The 18,879-nt window shown below is 42.2% G+C and overlaps 2 protein-coding genes across 7 annotated transcripts in view; one reads left to right on the top strand and one right to left on the bottom strand.

The window, feature by feature from the left end:
- TMEM120B (transmembrane protein 120B) overlaps positions 1 to 15,491 on the bottom strand; it is a 41,273-nt gene extending 25,782 nt beyond the window's left edge. For 2 of the 5 annotated variants that reach the window (XM_073313489.2, XM_073313490.2), the window contains exons 1-3: positions 15,261 to 15,486; positions 5,773 to 5,891; positions 2,348 to 2,464 (exon numbers count right to left, since the gene is read on the bottom strand). In XM_073313489.2, coding sequence (XP_073169590.1) covers positions 2,348 to 2,464; positions 5,773 to 5,891; positions 15,261 to 15,329 — 305 coding nt within the window. In that variant the 5' untranslated portion in view covers positions 15,330 to 15,486. Of the gene's footprint in view, positions 1 to 1,304; positions 1,365 to 2,347; positions 2,465 to 5,772; positions 5,892 to 15,260 lie in introns of all 5 variants that reach the window. The other 3 variants (XM_073313488.1, XM_073313491.1, XM_073313487.1) reach the window with 3 other exon arrangements.
- MORN3 (MORN repeat containing 3) overlaps positions 1 to 18,879 on the top strand; it is a 67,283-nt gene that overhangs the window by 663 nt on the left and 47,741 nt on the right. Inside the window, exon 1 of one of the 2 annotated variants that reach the window (XM_073313496.2) lies at positions 15,814 to 15,914. The exons of the other annotated variant lie outside the window; for it this stretch is intronic. The gene's annotated coding sequence lies outside the window, so the exon portion shown is untranslated. Of the gene's footprint in view, positions 1 to 15,813; positions 15,915 to 18,879 lie in introns of those variants that run through there. 2 annotated transcript variants of the gene reach the window in all.

Raw genomic sequence — 18,879 nt, 5'->3', positions numbered from 1 at the left:
TAAAATTGTGTGGGGGCTTTGGCTCCAAATTGGGGCACAATATTTCTCTGTGGAATGAAGCAGGGCTAGTGTCAACATTTGGCGTGTGCAGGTGTTGCTTCCCCAAGATATTCCTGCAAGTTTCTGTATGATGTTGACCCTGGCCTTCGTTTCCCTTTTGGTTTGTTCAAGGTGGCGACGGAAGCTGAGTGTGCAGTTCAGGGTTATCCAGGATTATGATCATCCATCAACAGTGACCCACAGAAATTGATGTTTAATGTCTTCTTGGCCTGCATACTATTCAAATCGAAAGCTGAGACCACTGTTTGAGGCATTTGGCTTTAACCACCTAGAAACAGATTTCTAAAGGCTTTTAAAGTCCTGTTCTAGAATCTTTTCTGAGGTTTCAAATGAGGAAGCCTGAGTAGCCAGCACAAGGTCATCCACGTAACATGAACGTGCGGCAGTATGTTGGTGGAATATTGCTGGTATATAGGTTGAAAAGTGCTGGAGCTAGAATGGACCCTTGAGGGAACCTATTTAGTCTTTGCGGGTTGCAGATGGCATCCCTGAGACGCAGTCTAATAATGATTCATGCTGTATTACATTTTACACTTTGTTTCACCTTGGTTAAACAGGTTGTGGTGAAGACAGAACCAGAGCTTAGGCAGCCCAACTGCCAACACATCACATTTCTACTCCAAACGATAATTATACTTCCAATTCCAGGGTCATACTCTGTCCTCAGTAATACCCGTCCTTAACATGGTCTCACAATAGGGATTCACAGTGAATACCTTGAAGACAATGGTGTTACAGATGTTTAACTGGGAGGTCACAGTCTCATCTGCAGATTCTTTATTACTGATGATATAGGTACAAGCCAGAGAGAACCAGCTTAATTAAAATTCAAAGGGCTAGTTTCAGGACTGGCAGTTAAATATATATATTTTTCTCCTTTTCTATTTATAAATGGATCAAATTTTCTCTGGAAGCCACTGAGACCCAATATAGCTGGAATCACACTGCTATTTTTACAGTTACAAAAGAAAAAAAATCACAATTTATGCTCTTCTCCAGTATAAGTCCATGTGTGTGGCCCCCACATACTAAACTAGTTGTTTAAAAACAAGTGGTCAGTTTGAATTCAGTGGAATTACATGGATAAATCTGGCACAGTATTTTGAATAGTACATAGCTCTATTGGTTGATCTTGCAGGGCCAATACCCTGCTCATGCTATGGGGAAAAAATCACCTATGCTGTACTTCAATATCTGTCTTCTACTAACTGGGAACAACTGTAAACAAAAAAAACCCCACTTACTTTGCCTGGTTACTTAGAAGAGTTACATTCACATTTCCCAATACCAGATTTAAGTACAAACTGAAAGACAAAACATCCAAAGACAGATCAGTCCATTTTAATTTAATACAAAAGAACTGCTGCCCCGCAGGCTAGATTTAGAAAGATGTTCCAACTCCAGTAAGCAATACTGCATATTGTGGTCTAGATTTTTTAATTATAGCAAGAGATGAAACTAGAGAAATTCGTATAAAATGCAAATGGTGCCTTAGGAATAACATCAGTACTCTCTTCAAATTGATCCCCAATATTAGTTGGTGATTGGTGTGGTGGTGTTTTTTTTTTTGTTTTTTTTTAATTAAATCAACATTTTAAGGAGTAAGACAGATAAAAAGTTTCTGGTGGGAGGCCTCTTTACTGTCTGTAGTGTTAGGGATCAGGAGAAATTATGAATCAACAGTGAAAATCAGGGATGGGGAAACTGGATTAATATTTTCACAGCAAGATAGCTACATCTGCAAGAAGCAGCCCATGAATGGCATCCCAGTACTGTTAAGACAGAGTACCACAGATGAGAGCTCTCTTGGTACCAAAGAGCAAAAGCCAATACAATTATAATTGTAATACGGGAGCATTTACATGAATATTCTGAATAACAAATTTCCAGGTTTGCCAAGCCTTAGAGCCCATATAGTTTCTTTCAAAAGTGAAATTTATTTCTGATTCATCTTTCCCTCTCCATTTCAATCCTCCCGCAAGCAGGAATGTGATTAAACATCAAATAGTCCACTGTGCTATCCGATGAAGTGAGCTGTAGCTCACGAAAGCTCATGCTCAAATAAATTGGTTAGTCTCTAAGGTGCCACAAGTACTCCTTTTCTTTTTGCAAAGACAGACTAACACGGCTGTTACTCTGAAACCTACTATATTACCGTTTTATTTACCTTCTGCTTTCCTCTTATTCTTTGCAGATATATCTGTTAAATTCTTTTAGAAGAGACACACTGATCTAAATACTTGTAGCAGCTTTATATTAGGAAGATTAATTTTTAATAAATACATACCCATTTCTCTTTGGTAAATAGGCTTCCATGTCAAAGAATATATTTTGCCTGTCTTTGATCTGGGTGTTAATTTGCTGTATGAGATCAGATTCTTCAGGACTAGACTTGTGTTTGCACCTGCGAGGATGGTGAAAACACAGATCCCTTTTTACAAAATGGATTTTAAAGGGGATAAAAATCAGCTTAAACATGGTAACTTTAAAATAAAAAAAAAAAAAAAAAAGAAGAAGAAGGAAAAAAAAAAGGTATTTCCTTACCAGCACTTCTAACAGCACGAGCTTACCTTTAAACTTTGGCTGTTAAAACTGAAAAAATAAAATCTTACTTTCCTCTGTTCATCTTAGGTGCCACAAGTCCTCCTTTTCTTTTTGCAGATATAGACTAACACGGCTGCTACTCTGAAATCTGTTTACACTGTTTCTTTACTTTCACACTATGTTCAGCTTGAGCAACAGAAAGACTAGTCAATGATTATAACCTAATGTGAAAATTTCTAATCAATTTTGCTTTTTGTTTCTCAGTTCATTAGCAAGCTGCTATATGTTTCGATTCCAAAAAACTGCTAAGTAATGTTATCAATCCCTTTTCAAAAGGAACTTTTCATTATCTTTAATTTTTTAAAATAGTCTTACAGGTATTTTATAAAAGCTTGCTTTTAAAAATTCGAAACTGATCTGAGTGTGCTTTTAAATTGAAAAATCTCTATCCAGACCATAAACTTCATAAAAGGCAATCTGAAGGGGAAAAAAAACCCCAACAAGCCCATACTGTATAGCCTTTCAAAGTGACATCATGCAGCCTACAGAGCCTCAAGTGAAAGGATGTTAACTAATTTAAATCCAAGAGATCGATTTGGTCCCTATACAATTAATGTATGTTAGATGGAGGAAGGCAGGGGAAAAGAACCTCCAGATCAGCTCTTCCTGCTGTCTCCCCTCTATTGAAATCAGCAGCTCTGGGGACAGCAGGTGGTGCCAGTTTAAGCACGGCTGAATACAGACAATATTAGAGCAATAGGAGGGCTTTCCATTAACTGCTTTGTGACTCTAATCTCAATCATACCGCTGCTCAGCACACAAAGTTCTTCTGAATAGAAGGAAGAGCTAAGTGCTGAAATAGTGCAATGATGGACATTTTAAAAAACCTCTAAAACAGATTGTCATACGGAGCTCACTGCTTTGTACCAAAGGAGAGAAAGTTTGAGGGGGATGAGGAGGAGAAACAAATGTAATCTCCAAACTATAAAGCAAGATGACACTTCTGTGGATTTTTTAAGTTACTGCCCAGCTCTGCTAAGAGATTATTCCAGTTGCATTAAAACTACCAATGTGTGAACAGATAGGGAACAGCCTGCCAGTGCTCAAAACAAAGGGGAAAAATGCAGATTCCTTTTACTCCTGGAGGAATTATGCACCACTGTGTATGCACAGAATTTATGTCCCCCGCAGATTTTTTTGCTTCCCCGCAGAAAAATTACTTTCTGAAAGGGAAACAAAGGGAAGCCACAAGAGCAGTCAGGAGATCCTCCCCAGCAGTGTGTTTCAGGTGCCTGGGGCAGCCGGCAGAGGGGTAAATCACTGTGGGGGCATGGGGCAGGACAGGGGAAGACCCGACTGGTGGCTCCTACCCTGTGCCGGGTTTAGCTGCTAGTCCCAGCTGGGCTAGGGAGGACAGGACTTCCTCTTCACGGCATCTGGGGATGGGACAGACCCATCCCCAGATTTCTCCTCCAGTGGCAGGAAGTTCTGCAAACTCCCCACCCCCACCTCCTGCACCCATCGCTCCTCAGCTGCAGGGGGAGGGATCCCTGTACAGGGAGCTGCTTCTCCATCTGCCTAATCCCCATGCATCCAGACCCCCGCATACCCTGACCCTCCCGCCGATCCTCTCCCCCCCACACACACACTCAGAACCCCCCGATGAGCCCCTCTCCACCTGCACCTGGACTACCCCAACAAGCAACCCACACCTGGATCCCCACCCTATCGAGCCTCAGTCAGCTGCATCTGGATACCCACCCCACTGAGCCCCACTCCCTCAGCATCTAGACCCCCTACTCAGCCCCCCACACCCAGATCCCCCCCCATTGAGCCCCAAACACCTTCTCACCTGGACCCCCTGACAGAGTCCCATTATCATTGCACCCCAAACCCCGCAACAAGCCCCTGCGCATCCAGATCCCCTACTGAGCCACCTGCACCCAGATTGCCCCAGACAAAACCTTCTCAACTCACACCTGGATCCCCCCACACTAAGCCCCTCCACACTTGGATCCTGCCTTACTGAGCCTGTCTGCCAACACCTGATGCAGCTGACACAGGGAGGGCAGGGCCCCTGGAGCGTTTCTGGGGCAGGCCAGGTCCTTGCACTGCGTCAGGGTTGGGTGCAGCCTCACTGCTGAGTCCACGTCCTTGGCGGGGTGGAGAAGAGGTTGCACAGTGATCTCCCACCTCTGTGCAGCCAGTGGCCTGTGCTCCCCAATGCCATGCTGGAGCCTCCACATTTATTTGACAAATAAAATTTGCAGAATTTTAAAATATTGTGTGCAGAAATTTTTTTTTTTGGTGCAGAATGTCCTCAGGAGTATTGCTTTGTAGTGGTAGAACAGAAGGAAAGGGGAGTTCATTTTTCAACGTTTACCACTTGAGCACTTGGAAATGGGACAATAAATTGGGTCACATCAGGAAATTCTGAAAAGGAAATATTAGTAGATGATAACTAAAAGTCCACGTAGTAGAACACTATCAAGTCCTCATCTCCTTCTCTTTAAAAATGTATCTTAGTCTGGTGGTTAATCAATGCTTACATATGATCTAACACAGAGTAACTCTAAAAGATAAATATTTGATGAACTGGGAAGCAAATGTTAACCAGTACAAATATTACAATATCAGCTTTAAATCTCAAAAAAAAAAAAAAAAAAGATTAAAAAACTATTCCTCTTTTAGAAGTATATTAAAGTCCCCAATAAGCCAATGTTGTTGGTGGGAGTTGGGTATCCAAACACCATATTGGAAGAATACCACTGAGGATTAAAATTTACCTTCAGATGCAACTACATGGCTACCAACGAATTCACATGACTTTTCCATAGTTAGATGGAACTGAGTTTTATCTTACTAATAAAACTACAGGTAACAGCCTGATGGCAATGCAGTCCTACAGTATAAAAATATTCCTACAACAAAATATATTGTAGGGAGCAATTCTGTATTGGCTCCTGAGGGATACATGAGATGATCTAGTTGGTCTTTTCTATTTCTATGAATCTATTATGGTAGTAGTTACATCAAAATTTACACCGCTGTGATAACCTAAGGCGGCTCGCTTTTTAGGAGACTGGGAATGCAGCAAAACAATAGTTATAGCCTGTATTTCAGTCACTCAGGAGAAACCCCCCCCCCCCCCCAAGACTATCCCATTACCGTTGGAGGCTGTATTTCAAGTCTTTTAATTTCCTCTTCTGCTTACGAATGGAGCTGCTGCATGCAGCCTGCAAGTTATTGAGTTCTTCAAGTTTCTGTCTATAGACCTTGTGAGTTTCCTGCAAAAGAGCAGAGAAAAAAGGAGAAAGAAGATGCAATTTTTTTAAGCCAGAAAAACCTTTGGAGAAAAACAAAAACAAGACACACGCTATTTTTCTGGGAGAGCAGGGGCCCAGGTTGCTCCTCCATCTTGCTCCTACCTGCCTAAGGAACAGGTCTGCCTGTAACTGTGGGTGCTTTTTGAGATTAACATCTGTATCTCCCAGTAACTTCAACACCACCACCAAAAACAAAAGTCATTTTCATGATTTTGATGTCATTCCTAGTGGGGAAGGTACCTGCTGCTGAAATATGGCCAAGTGCACCATTTATCTTAAATTGGTTTCATTCTATGCAAGGTTCTCAGGATACCTATGGCACATGAATGCCCAGTCCAAGTGATTATAAATTTCACTTAAAAAATAAAAAGCCTACATAAAGAGGAGGAGGAATGTCTCCTATTTACTTCATTTCCCTTGCTGTTACTGAAGAGGTCATTTATACTTCATAATGAGCTTTTCCACTCATAAAAAAAAAAAAAAATCTTCTCCAGTCTGATCCTCCAGTAAAGTCATAATCCTATGTTCCATCCCAATCTGTTTCTGTGAAATGGCTGGTTAAATGACAGATCAAGGACTCCAATTTCACAGTACAATAAAATGGGAGGTGAAGAGCTAGGAAGAAAAGAGGAAAACAGACCTGGTTTACACATAAAACCCTCTTTACCACTTTTGCTAATTAAACAAATTTGAATGACTAGTAACCAGTACCATATTCTGATTAACAGATATAGTTTGAAGTCTGCCACTCCCTACAGCTTGACAGGCCCTCTTTAAAAAGAAGAGCCTCCTCATCACAACCTGTTGTTTTCACTTCTGAACCCATAAATTACTGCTTGGCTGGCTTTTCCACTGGCTGTGAGCACATCTGCATGTTCCTCGCACCTATGCGCACCCCTCATTTTAGCTTGCAGGCTAACGTGGTAATTTCTTCACTCTTTATGTTGGTTTTATTGCCCTTGCTGAATTCGTCTGGGACAAAAGTACACACTAAAGCTCCTTCAGCATTAACTATCATTCACCACATTATGGCCATATCAGCTGGCTGAAGCTAAACCCAAGCAAGACAGAGGTTATGCTGGTGGGCACAAGAAAGTACTCTGAAGAGTTTGCAGCTATGGTGCAGTCTCATTTGGTTGAAGGTAGACAACCACCATCGGTCAATTCAGTTTCTAGCTAAGGAACGCTCCTGGATTCCTACTGGTACTAAGCTCTCACATTGCAGCATCCATGAATAACGCTTTCTACCATCTCCAGTTGGCTAGGAAACACCATCCAACCCTGATAAAACATGACTTGGCCTCAGTTATTCATGCCTTCATCACCTCTCAGCTGGACTAAAGCAATGTGATATACCTGGGCATGAAGCCTTCAGCTCTTAGGAAGCTCCATCTAATACAGAATGCTGCAGTACATCTCCTTACCAACACACACACCAAACCTGTCCTCTGCTTGCTATGCTGGCTTCCCATAGAATATCGAATCAAGTTCAAGGTCTCTGCCCTCATCTTCAATTTACACTGGGCCCAGGTCATTGTGTAGCTAAAAGATCAACTAAACCTCTGAGATGAAGACCACAAGCGATAGCTTCCCTCCTCTAGCACATTATAGAAAACTGCATTAAGGGTGAAGCTCCATGGTGCAGAAGACAGAACTTTCTCAAGGGCCAGTTCCAGATGGTGAAGTGAACATCTACAGGAACTAAGGATCATTGCAAACTTCACCAACTTCCACTCCAAGTGCAAGATGTATTTCTTTAACTTTGCCTTCTCTATCGAACATATGGCAACATGTATTTTTGTAAATTATAAAAAGAATTCCAAAGACAAGACACTACTGCAACACACTTAGCCCCCTGGGGAAAGAATGGGAGGGATCACACACACACATTTAGTGCTCAGCTGCTATGGTGATGAGTGCAGTATAAGAACTTATACAGAACAGTTACATTTGACAAAAAGCATCTGACACAGCTTTCTCCCAGGTCCTCCTAACCTGGAGTGAAAGTGGTTGATCCCATCCGCAATAGTCAGAAAACCAAGCTCAACATCAGCCTGCTTTGTTAAAATAGATGTTCTACTCTGTTGGCTGCGTCCACACCAGTAAGACAACTGTTTTCAAACACAGCTTGAAGACATGACATGACACACTCCAGACAAGCAAAACTAATTTCATGGTATAGACACCAAATCCTTATCCAAACTAGGTCAGAAGCCCTTTAAAAAAAAAAAAAAAAACACACCACAGTTCCAGCCAGACACCATTTTCATCTATACACAGCATGATCACAAGCCAAATAGTAACTGTGCTATGAACTAGCTGAGGGAAGTTTGTCTATAAAGATTTCTGTAAGCGGGATTCTAAGAGTGTAACCAACACAAATGCCTGTTCACACTGGACATAGCGGTCTAACACTACAAAAGGGTAACCACTCATTTCTGAACAGAGTCATTATTACATACACATTTCTGTAGTGCCAGTCAGTATAGCTGTTGTAGCTGGCAGAGTTCAGATTCCAACATCAAGGGTGTTCCCCTTACATTCATAATTAACCCCACCCTCTTTTTTTTTTTACTCCCACAAAAGTCAATTTAACACATTAGGCAGTGCCTTAATATACCCACTGTTATGGCAAATACGTTGCTCAAGATTTTCAAAGAACCTTCTCTGCCTACAATTAGGCTTCAAGTTCATATTTAGGCACCAAAATAAGTTGCCTGATTTTCAGAAATGCTGAGCACCCAGCAGTGCCAATTGACTTCAAAGGGCACTTCTGGAAGCTCAAGCTTTCTGAAAATCAGGGCACTTATTTTGGTGCCTAAATCCAACTTTATGCTGCCAATTTAAAATCTTGGTCATTGCTTTATAAGATTTTGGACTAGGGGAAAAACAACAACAACAAGATGGTGAGGAAGAGGAAGGGGTTAAATGTATAAATAAGATGGTGATCAATTGTTCCCCATGTCCACACAGGGTAGGATAAAAGTAATTGGTTTGGTTTGCAACAAAGGAGAATTAGGTTAGACATTGGGGAGGGACTTTCTAACTATAAAGCATAGTTAAGCATGGCACAGGTTATGGTTTTAAGAACAAAATTAGACAAACAACATCTGCCAGGGATATCCTAGGTATACTTAATCCTGCATCACACGGGGAGATGGACTAGATGACCTCTTAAAGTCCATTCCAGAACTACATTTCTCTGATTCTATATTTGCATTGCAGGTCTATCCACTAAGCACATCTCAAGTAAAGATCAGAGGGAGTTCAATTACACATTTGTCAGTTTTGTTAACATCATTCAGCAGTACTTAATGTGCTAAAAACATACAGAAAAAACACATATTTGCTTCTCTTCTCATAAGGGTTTAAACACATGTTCACTATATATACACACAATTAGAATGCAACACAAATTGAACTGTATGCACTGGATTTCAGTTTCAAAAATGCCTGTAAGCAGTGGCAGCAAAGCCATAATCAAAATAACTATCTCCAGGACTGGACATGGCCCCTCAAATTAATTTTTAAGAATCAGTTATTTAATGGAAGGCAGTTTAAATATTAACTAATTCTGCTTCTTTTGAGCTTGTGCAATCAGTTCTTTTGACTGTTTACACTATCTGGTTAAAAAATAAAAAGTTAATTTCCAAAGGGAGTTAAAATATTCTTAAATACATTACACTCTGGCTCTGCTTTAATTTTCCTGAAAAGAAAGACTTTAATTAAAAACACAGATTTAAAAGATTGCGAGTTCCACAGCTGCAGGAAAGCAGACAATTGTTGTAAAATCCACATCAACGTCCATAAGAAAAAAAAATTTTACAGCGAAGTTATTTACTCATTAAGAAATATCTGGGGAAAGTTTACAAAGGGTGCCTTTTTGCAGTTCAGTGTGTGCATGACTCCTATTATGTTAGCTAGCATAATCCAAAGGTCAAATACATCCCTGGAGGTTTAACTTCAGTGCACAACTTTCTATGTGGAAAACTCTGTGCTGATCATTTAAGAACTTGAACTTATCAACTTCACACAGGTGCCTTTCTCCTAAGAAGCTATGCAGGGTTGTAAATACTACAACAACTTTCCTTGAGTTCATAAACTCTGCAGTGTCATGGCCTCAATGATTACTCATTTATACAAATGAAAGTCATGTTTCCCAACATATTTGGGAAATCAAAGTTGCAGTCTGAGTGTAACTTGTGACCATACTATGATAGCATATTTAAATGTGCGGGTTTGTTTGTTTTTTAAATAGGTGCCCTGAGGTCTGTTCTACTGCGCACACCACACCTTTGGTTAAGTAGGCTTGTGCATGGCACATGTACACAGATACACATTCACCTACCTTCCTCACAGGGCTGTTGCAAGGCTTATTTAGATGATGTATACGAAGACCTGCAATATGGGGATATATCTAGTAGACAGAGATAAATTGTGTGCACAAATGCACGTGTACACACACACTTGATTATTTAGTCACTATGGGGAAAATCCTTACCCACATCCACATTTTCCATAGATACATGAGGCCCAACTACTAGGCAGCAGAACTGATGTGGCTCTGTCACGCAGGGCTGGAAGGAAGGAGGCAGGTTGCCAGGAGGGTCAGCAGTTCCTGTGCACCAGAACTGTGCTCCTCAAGGTTCCAGTGTGGGGGGTGTGGCTTGGGATCCAAAACTATATAGATCCATTGGCTGCTCCCTTTCAATCAATCAAGTCAAAAACACTTGACAAACATTTAGTCTTACAACATCCCTCCTACATGTACAGATTGGGAAACCAAGGCATGGTAACTAGTAATTTAGGGTGCCCAGCTTCAAATAGCTTAAAGATGCCTCATTTCTAGAGAGCAGATGATCAGCACTTGGGGGCGGACGGGGGGACAGGGGGAGAAGAGCCCCTTTAAGATGTCTGCAGTTAAGTACCCAAAAATCACTACTCACTTTTGAAAATTAACCTGCAAATTACTTGCTCAAGGTCACCTATCAAGTCAATGACAAAGGAATAAACAGAATCCAAGAGTCTTATTAATTATTTGTATTACCATTACACCAAGGGGTCCTAATCATGGCCCAGGACCATGGACCAGCCATTGTACAAACAGAACAAAAAGTCAGTCCCTTCCCCAGAGAGCTTACAATCTGAGTATAAGACAAGAGACAACAGATGATACATTACAGACAGGGAACTCCTCCCAAGAAGGAGGGACAGACAGCACAAAGGTGCTTGTTTGAAAATGTAACTAGGTGAATGATGGAAGCTGGCATTGCGGACAAGTCAGAGGCAGGAGTCGGCCTCTAAACAGCAAATGAGAGATGACAAGTAGGGTTGGGGATGTCCATGAAGGGCCTTGAAGGTAAAGACGAAGTAGCTTGTTTGATGCGACAGAGAATGGGGAGCCAGTGGAGGGACGCAAAGAGAGGGACAAAAGGGACAAAGAACAGGCTACAAAAGTTATCTTTCCAGCAGCATTCTGAAAGAGTGAAGCAAGACAGCATTTGTGAAGGCCAGAGAAAAGAGAGTGTTTCAGCAATACAGACACAAGATGATAAGAGCCTATATAAGAGTGTGGATGGATTGGAAAGCCCATGTCTTAGAAATGTTATGCATAGGGCCCTACCAAATTCACGGTCCATTTTGGTCAATTTCACGGTCATAGGATAAATTTCATGATTTCAGATATTTAAATCTGAAATTTCATGGTGTAGTAACTGTAGGGGTCCTGACCCAAAAGATGGTTATGGGGGAGTTCCAAGGTTATTGTAGGAGGTCACAGTATTGCCACCGTTACTTCTGTGCTGCTGCCTTCAGAGGTGGGTGGCCAGAGCGTGGCGGTTGCTGGCTAAGGGCCCAGCTCTGAAGGCAACAAGACAGAAGTAAGGATGGCAATATCATACCATGCCATACTTACTTCTCCGCAGTTGCTGGCGGCAGCTGTGCCAGCAGAGCTGGGTGTCCGGCCAGCAGCCACTGCTCTCCTGCCACACAGCTCTGAAGGCAATGCAGAAGTAAGGGTGGCAATACTGTGACTCCCAATCCCCTTACAATAACCTTGCAACTCCCCCACCTGATCTTGGTCATCACCCTTAGAATTAGGAGTGTTGTGGGGGGAAAAGAACAGATTCTTCTTCTGCAGTAAAAGGAAGGCATCCCCCAGGGAGCGGGTGACCAAGACCCCCCTGTTTAACAGAAAAGAAGACACTTCTTTTTGACACCTTTGAGAACAAGATCGACCTCTGGCCATCCCCATATCTGGAATACATCTGGTAGGACCTAAATGTCCAGCTCCCATTCCTAGTCATAGGAGAAGGGTCTACTGAGGGCATCAGCTGTGTGTTCTGGATGCAAGGAAGGTAGGCAGCTGAAATCTGGATATGGTTAATTATGCACCACTTCCAGAGCTTTATCACACAAGGAGGGGGATCTTGCTTCTCCCTGCTTGTTGATATAAAACATGTAGGACATGTTGTCCATCATGACCCTGATTGCTTTGCCCCTGATGAAGAGCAGGAAATTGAGGCACGCATTCCTGACTCTCCTAAGCTCCACCAGATTGATGTGGAGACTAGTTTCATGGACTGCCTATCTGCCCTGAAAAGTGCGGGTGCCAAGATGGGCTCCTCACTCTAACAGGCATGCGTCCACCATTAGAGTCACTGATGGGATTGGGCAGAAGAAAGGGATGCCCACACAGACATGGAGCTGCTGATTCCACCAGTTTAGGGAGTTCTTTACTTGCAAGGGGACCAGCACCTGCCTATCCAATGCATCCCTGGTCAGAGAATAGGCAGTCCTCAACCAATTTTTGAACAAGCAGAGGTCACAAAGGTGCACACTGCCATATGGCTAAGGAGTTGAAGTCAGTTCTTTACTGATGTCGGAGGGCTTCCCCAGTTTGTCCCTACCAGACCTGACAGAGACACAAATTTGTCTAAAGGGAGTGTTCTCTAGCTGTCACTGAGTCCAAGTATGCCTCTATAAACCATATTCCTAACAACTCTAAACTAACTAGAATAGAATAATTATTTATTCAGCGCTGTGAATTGCCAGAAATGTGATTTGCAATAAATGTGATTTGCCGAATTTGGTGGAGCACTGGGGCTCACACACTTACTCTTGCAAGTAGTACCACAGAGACTTTAATCATCTCAGAAGTTTAGGGTGACAGCTAAATAACTTTTCATTAAAAAAAAAAAACACCACCACTCAATGCTCCTCCTCACCACATACAAATACAGTGCCTTTACATATATCCACCCCATGCTTCCTCATGCCAGACACTAAGGCTATGTAGTGGCATGTGGGCGAACTGCCCACAGTTCCTTCTCTACATTATTGTATAGTGTTGCTGGATCTGGTAAATAATGAGCCTAGTTTTCACCATGTATGTAGCTGCATTTTTTAAGATATTGACATACAGAGATCCACAGCATACGTGGGCACCATTCGTAATCCATCTTGCATACAAAAGGTACTACAGAAACTACATAGTCCACACAACTTTCCTAAAGTTACGCATTGCCCACCTAGGACATTTTACAGCAGTAACATATGAACGCATGTAAATTACATATCACATCTGCCTGCCCAGGCTTGCTATTTAACTGTCATTTAATGCAGGCAACAATGCACTAAGACTCCTTCCTCACCTCCTTCCCTTCACATATATTCACATACAACCCTGCATTAAAGTTTCATCATTGTAATAAATGTTAAGAGCCATGTTTAGTAATGGAGTTACTCCAGCATTACCGCCAAGACTAGCCACTTCTGTGCTGAAGTACTACAGGATCCCCACACTTACATCTGCATGAAATGCTTTCTCAGCTTTTCTCCACACAGAATACAGCTACAGTAAGCAGCAGAAACAGCCTTTCTGCAATTTAAGAAATAACATTAGAACCATAGAATAACTGGTAAGAATGGGCTAAGGTGAATGCTTCCTGTGTAGCTTGAAAGCTTGTCTCTCTCACCAGCAGAAGTTGGTCCAATAAGAGATATTATCTCATCCACCCTACCTCCTAATAAATCTTCAATGCCAAGACTCAAACTACAATAGATTCCCTAAACAGCAACAGAAACCACAAGCTGCTAGAATCTGATCTTCTGGAAACCAAAATGCACTAATAGGAGTGAATCAGATTAAATTCAAGCTTAATATAACAAAATGTAAACCAGCATCTGGAAGAGTAATCATCAAGTGAACACCTTTTCATATGGCTTATAACGTAAATTCCCCTTCCCCAGCAAATATAGGTATAAAGTATTGCGGTTGAGATTTACAGGAGAACTAATACAGGGGATGCCAAAAGAGCTTTAATTTGGCTGTTGTATTCAAAAAACACAGTTCTATGCATAGTATTTTTTTTATTCATAATAAAATAAATTATTCTCTCTCCTAACACTGCAATAATCACCCCATAAATAAAGTTAAATAATACACTCTCCAATTGGAACAGATATCATGAGAAACTGAAAGGCTGACTAATGGACTCTAAAAAAGTTTAAGGATATTACCTACCACTGAAGCGTTTGTAGGCTTTTTTTAAATATTGCTGTTCAGCTAATTATTTCATCCCAAGCAGAATGAAAATATGCCAAAAAGAATAAATCCAAGAGCTTGTCAGAAACTGTTCAATTAAAAAAAAATCAGAATTATCTTTTTGTACAGAAAGTAGTTTTCTCTAGAAAAAATAAATATCCTTATGCAAGTAGTTTCTCTCCTCACTGACAAGCATTGCATCCATGATCCAATGTGACGTTCTACAGCCTTACTTTCTCCAGAAAGTTATTAGCCACAGTGAGCGAAAGGAGGGCTATAGCTAGCGGATACACAACATTAATCCTTCCATGCATGGCAAATCCCAAGGCTTTCCCTCCTCAGTTACCAATCACAGGCTTCCTCTAATGCATGCCTAGGTTCATCGGATACTAGAGATAATCAGAACTGCCAGGTCTCATTCCAGCTGCAGAGCGTGTCCCTCATAGGGGAAGGCCAAGGGAAGATCATTCATTTTTATACATTTTTTTAAAAAAGGACACCTCCACCCCAATACACACCACTTCTGTCGGTGGTGAAGAGTTTGGGTTTTTTAACAGAGGTTTTTCAAATCTCCTCCTCTCTATCAGCATGACCCAGCTTGAGAGAGTCCTGCATCAGAAGCCCATTGGCTGTGATGGGGCCCGGTCCCAACCCTCTCTTAAAGCATAGCTCAGGGACACAAAGGGGTGTGGACGCATACACACAACAAAGCAAAAGCTTTCCCCCCGCATCCCAAAACAAAGCACTGGCTGGCCTCTCTGCAAAACCCTGCCGCTTCCCATCACCTGGAGCTGCTGAAATTCCTCTTCCAGCTCTCGCCACTCTCGCTGATACCTCTCCGGCTGCAGTAACATGGTGCAAGGGCAGTCAGCCCCAGCCGCCCTCAGCCTCCCCGGGAGACTCCAGAGAGCGAGAGCGATTTTCTAGCGGCTACAGCAGCGCCAGCTTCCAGCTGGTCTTAGGGCCACGTGCACGCCCTGTCCTGACGTCATCATGCGAACCCTGGGGTTGGGAGTGCTTACTGAGCACGCGCGCGCCCAGGCTCTGCTTCCCACCGGCCCCCTGGCCTACGGTAGGGGAACGGGTGCGTAGCGCTGCTGCCGCCTTGCGTGGGTCTCTCTGCTGTAGCCGTGACTGTACTCTTTTGGTTGCCCTGCCCATGCACTCCGCACACAACCCGCAGGCCCGCATCTCCGCTCATGCAGGAGCCCTGCCGCTTTTCTGCTCAGAGCAGCCCCCGCTTCCAACCTCGGCTAAACCTGCAGCCTGTCGTTGCCACCCCAGCCAAGGTCAACTGAGATCTTCCCAAGGACACTGTGCACTTGGAGATTTATTGTTTCTTTTCCAGCAATAGATAAAAAAAAGTGCAATTATTGCATATGATAATTCAGTTTTATCTTCTGGAGCATAGGTGTGCATTGGCACTTCAGGGATACAAGGTAAGAGATAGGGCTGATCAAAGGGAGTCTCATTTTCACAGAGTTGTGGAAGCACCAGACTGAAAAATCATACTAGGTCATTCAGCCTGTTCCCCTGCCAGTGTGCGATTATTCCTTTCAGCACACAATATAGTATTTTAATCATTCTATAATTAAATGTACCAAACGGTAGGAACTGCATCCCTTGAGAGACTGTACATATTAACAGAGGTGACCATATTTTGCTTAGATTATTCTGTTAATGCACAGATACAGTGGTGATAGGAACAATTTAAATTCCTAATGTTGTATAGGGCCCAAATAGCTAGCCAATATTTGGACCCTTGCTGCGTTGTTTCTGTTAAGAAAAATTGATTATACGAGTCAGGTGTTTCTTTCAGAAATCCAAGCCTGCTTTCTCACTAAGTACTCTGCCCAAAAAAAGCTCCCATGGCTCCCTCCCAGGGCCACAGTCACACTGCTTCTCTCCTGTTTCCTTTCTTTCTCCCTGCTTTCTCATTCCTTTCACACATATAGACAGCCATGTCAGTCCTGAAAAGTATGTACAATATTCCTTGTTGTCTTCAAGGAATAATGAGAATCAATGATCCAGTCACTAACTGTTAAATTATAATTAATTATTGCAAACATTTATAAGATACCCATCACTGTAATATCTAGGCTCACTTTACCTGTCTTAGATTAAAAGCAAAATGATCTCCTAGCATAGGAAGCAAATTCCCCATGGCTCCCACAGCTCCTCGTCTTAAAGGACAGAGATGAGGAGAACATTGACAATAGGCAGAATGCTTGGGGCACTAGAGCTGGGAGTTAGCAGGACGTCTGTACAAAGTGATGAGTCTTACAACACTTTTTGAATGTGACCAGGCTTGGGTAAATAAGGCAGGAGAGCTTCTAGCAGAAATTAATTCTCACGGAGATGGCCTACTACCAAGAATATCCTCCCCCAGCTCCCTGAAGCCTCATCTTTGTGACAGCATAGGCATTCTGGACAAACATATGTGGCATGATTGGTCCTAGCCCATTAAGTCATTGTAGATGGTGACCAGAACCTAGAATCTCACTTCAAAGTTGACTAGCAGCCAGTGCAAGGTGAGAACCTCTGGTCTTTAATGCTCCCTAGTCCACCTTGTTCAGAAGGCAGGCACCTACATCTTGCACAAGTTGAGGCTTCTGAGTTGCCTACTTGATTAGTCTCAGGTAGAAGGCATTGCTGCCTTCTAGTACTAGAAGGGACACAGGCCTGGATAACTGTGATGAGCTCTGCATCAAAAGGAACAGTCACAATCTTTTGGTCAGCTAAAAGAAGGTGTTTCTCAGCACTGTTGCTATCTGAGAATCCAGGAGCAGAGATGAGTCTATAAGACCCTGATATTCCAAAGCCCTTTGAGAATGGGTGGTCAGACTTTAAAATGCTTTCTCCTATCAATCACCATCACTTCCATCTTATCCACATTGAGTCAAAAGGTTTTCCAGGTCCCTATCTCAGCCAGATATTAAGAGGATATGAAACAGTTCTGTCTGGGCTGTAGGAAACTAGGCAGACTTGAACCATCAATGTATTGATGGGCATTGTAACCCATACTACCTCACAGTCTTTCCCCAGTAGTTTCACTTTAATGTTGACCAATAAGAATGACATGACTGAGAGCTCTAAAAAAGGCAGAGAAGTCTCCCATCACCACCATCTGGGATATCTCTGACAGGAACAAGCAGAACCACTTTGAAGTGATTCCCTCTGCCCTTGCTAGGTACTTGCAGTTCTGTCCATTGTCCCAAGCAGATCACCAACCAGTGAGACGCAGCCAGGACCAGGTCTGAAATGGCTGGTGTCCCTCTCATAAAAGGGCATTATTAATCTCCAACAATAATGGACCCAGACATTCTCCACTTGTTTGCACATCTCTCCAAGAGAATCTAAGCATCCAAATAGGGCAATGGCTGAAACTCAGGAAGGATGGTGCATTTCCTTCCCTCCTGCCGTGACACTTCTATGGCTCCTGAGAGGTCATCTGAACTATCATTCTCTGCAAAGTAGATTGACTGTTCCTCATAGTGAGAAACAGTCAATTCTAAAACTGACTGGGGGCTATCAAGGCTGGTCAGTCATTTTACCACTTGTAAGCTGATGGGACTCTGTTGGATGAGAAGATAAAATTCTTAGTCTCGAAACATAGCCATTGCATATAAATATGCTGTAGATACATGTTTAAATTAGATTATCAGATCTATCAAGGGTCATCTGCTAGTGATACTTCAGACTGTTCCCCTCTTATTTAATCTGTCATTAGTCAAACCCATAATGATGCTGTGGAAAGGAAAGGGCATCTGGGCATTATGTCTATGGAAAGAATATTGTTGCAGTTCCCTCCAGGCCATCTATTTGCTTTCAGATAAGTAGGATAGTTTTAACTCCCTGAGAGTTTTTAATCAAACAACACCCTACATTCTCTGAGAGCAGAACATCCAAACACTGGATACAGACACATCAGCGGGCAAACAGATAACAGTGAAGGGAAGAGGAATTTGGCCAAGGATACCAAGGCAAACCCAAGGCAAACCTTATGAATAGTGCCATGGGATCTTTTATGTGGTTCAAAAAACCTACAGTTTATACAGAGTGCTACTCTAGTATACTATTTTTGACAAATCATATGATTTTAGAAAAAAATTATAAGGTTTGACAATCACATTTTAGATCACAACCACACATTAATATTTACTTGTGTACATGTTAAAAATATTCTGATTCACCATAAGGATGGAATACTCCCTACTGGCAAAAGTAGAGCACAGGATCAGGTCCAAGAGGTGAATATAGCTGGACCACTTGGTAACAGTGACCATAATATAATTAAATTTAACATCCCTGTGGTGGTGGGGAAAACACCACAGCGGCCTAACACTGTAACATTTAATTTCAGAAACGGGAACTACACAAATGGGGAGGTTAGTTAAACAGAAA

Source organism: Lepidochelys kempii, chromosome 15 (genome assembly GCF_965140285.1).
Source record: "Lepidochelys kempii isolate rLepKem1 chromosome 15, rLepKem1.hap1, whole genome shotgun sequence".
Taxonomy (NCBI): domain Eukaryota; kingdom Metazoa; phylum Chordata; order Testudines; family Cheloniidae; genus Lepidochelys; species Lepidochelys kempii.
Note: the sequence above shows the minus strand (reverse complement) of the source record. Positions and strands in the feature narration are given on the sequence as shown.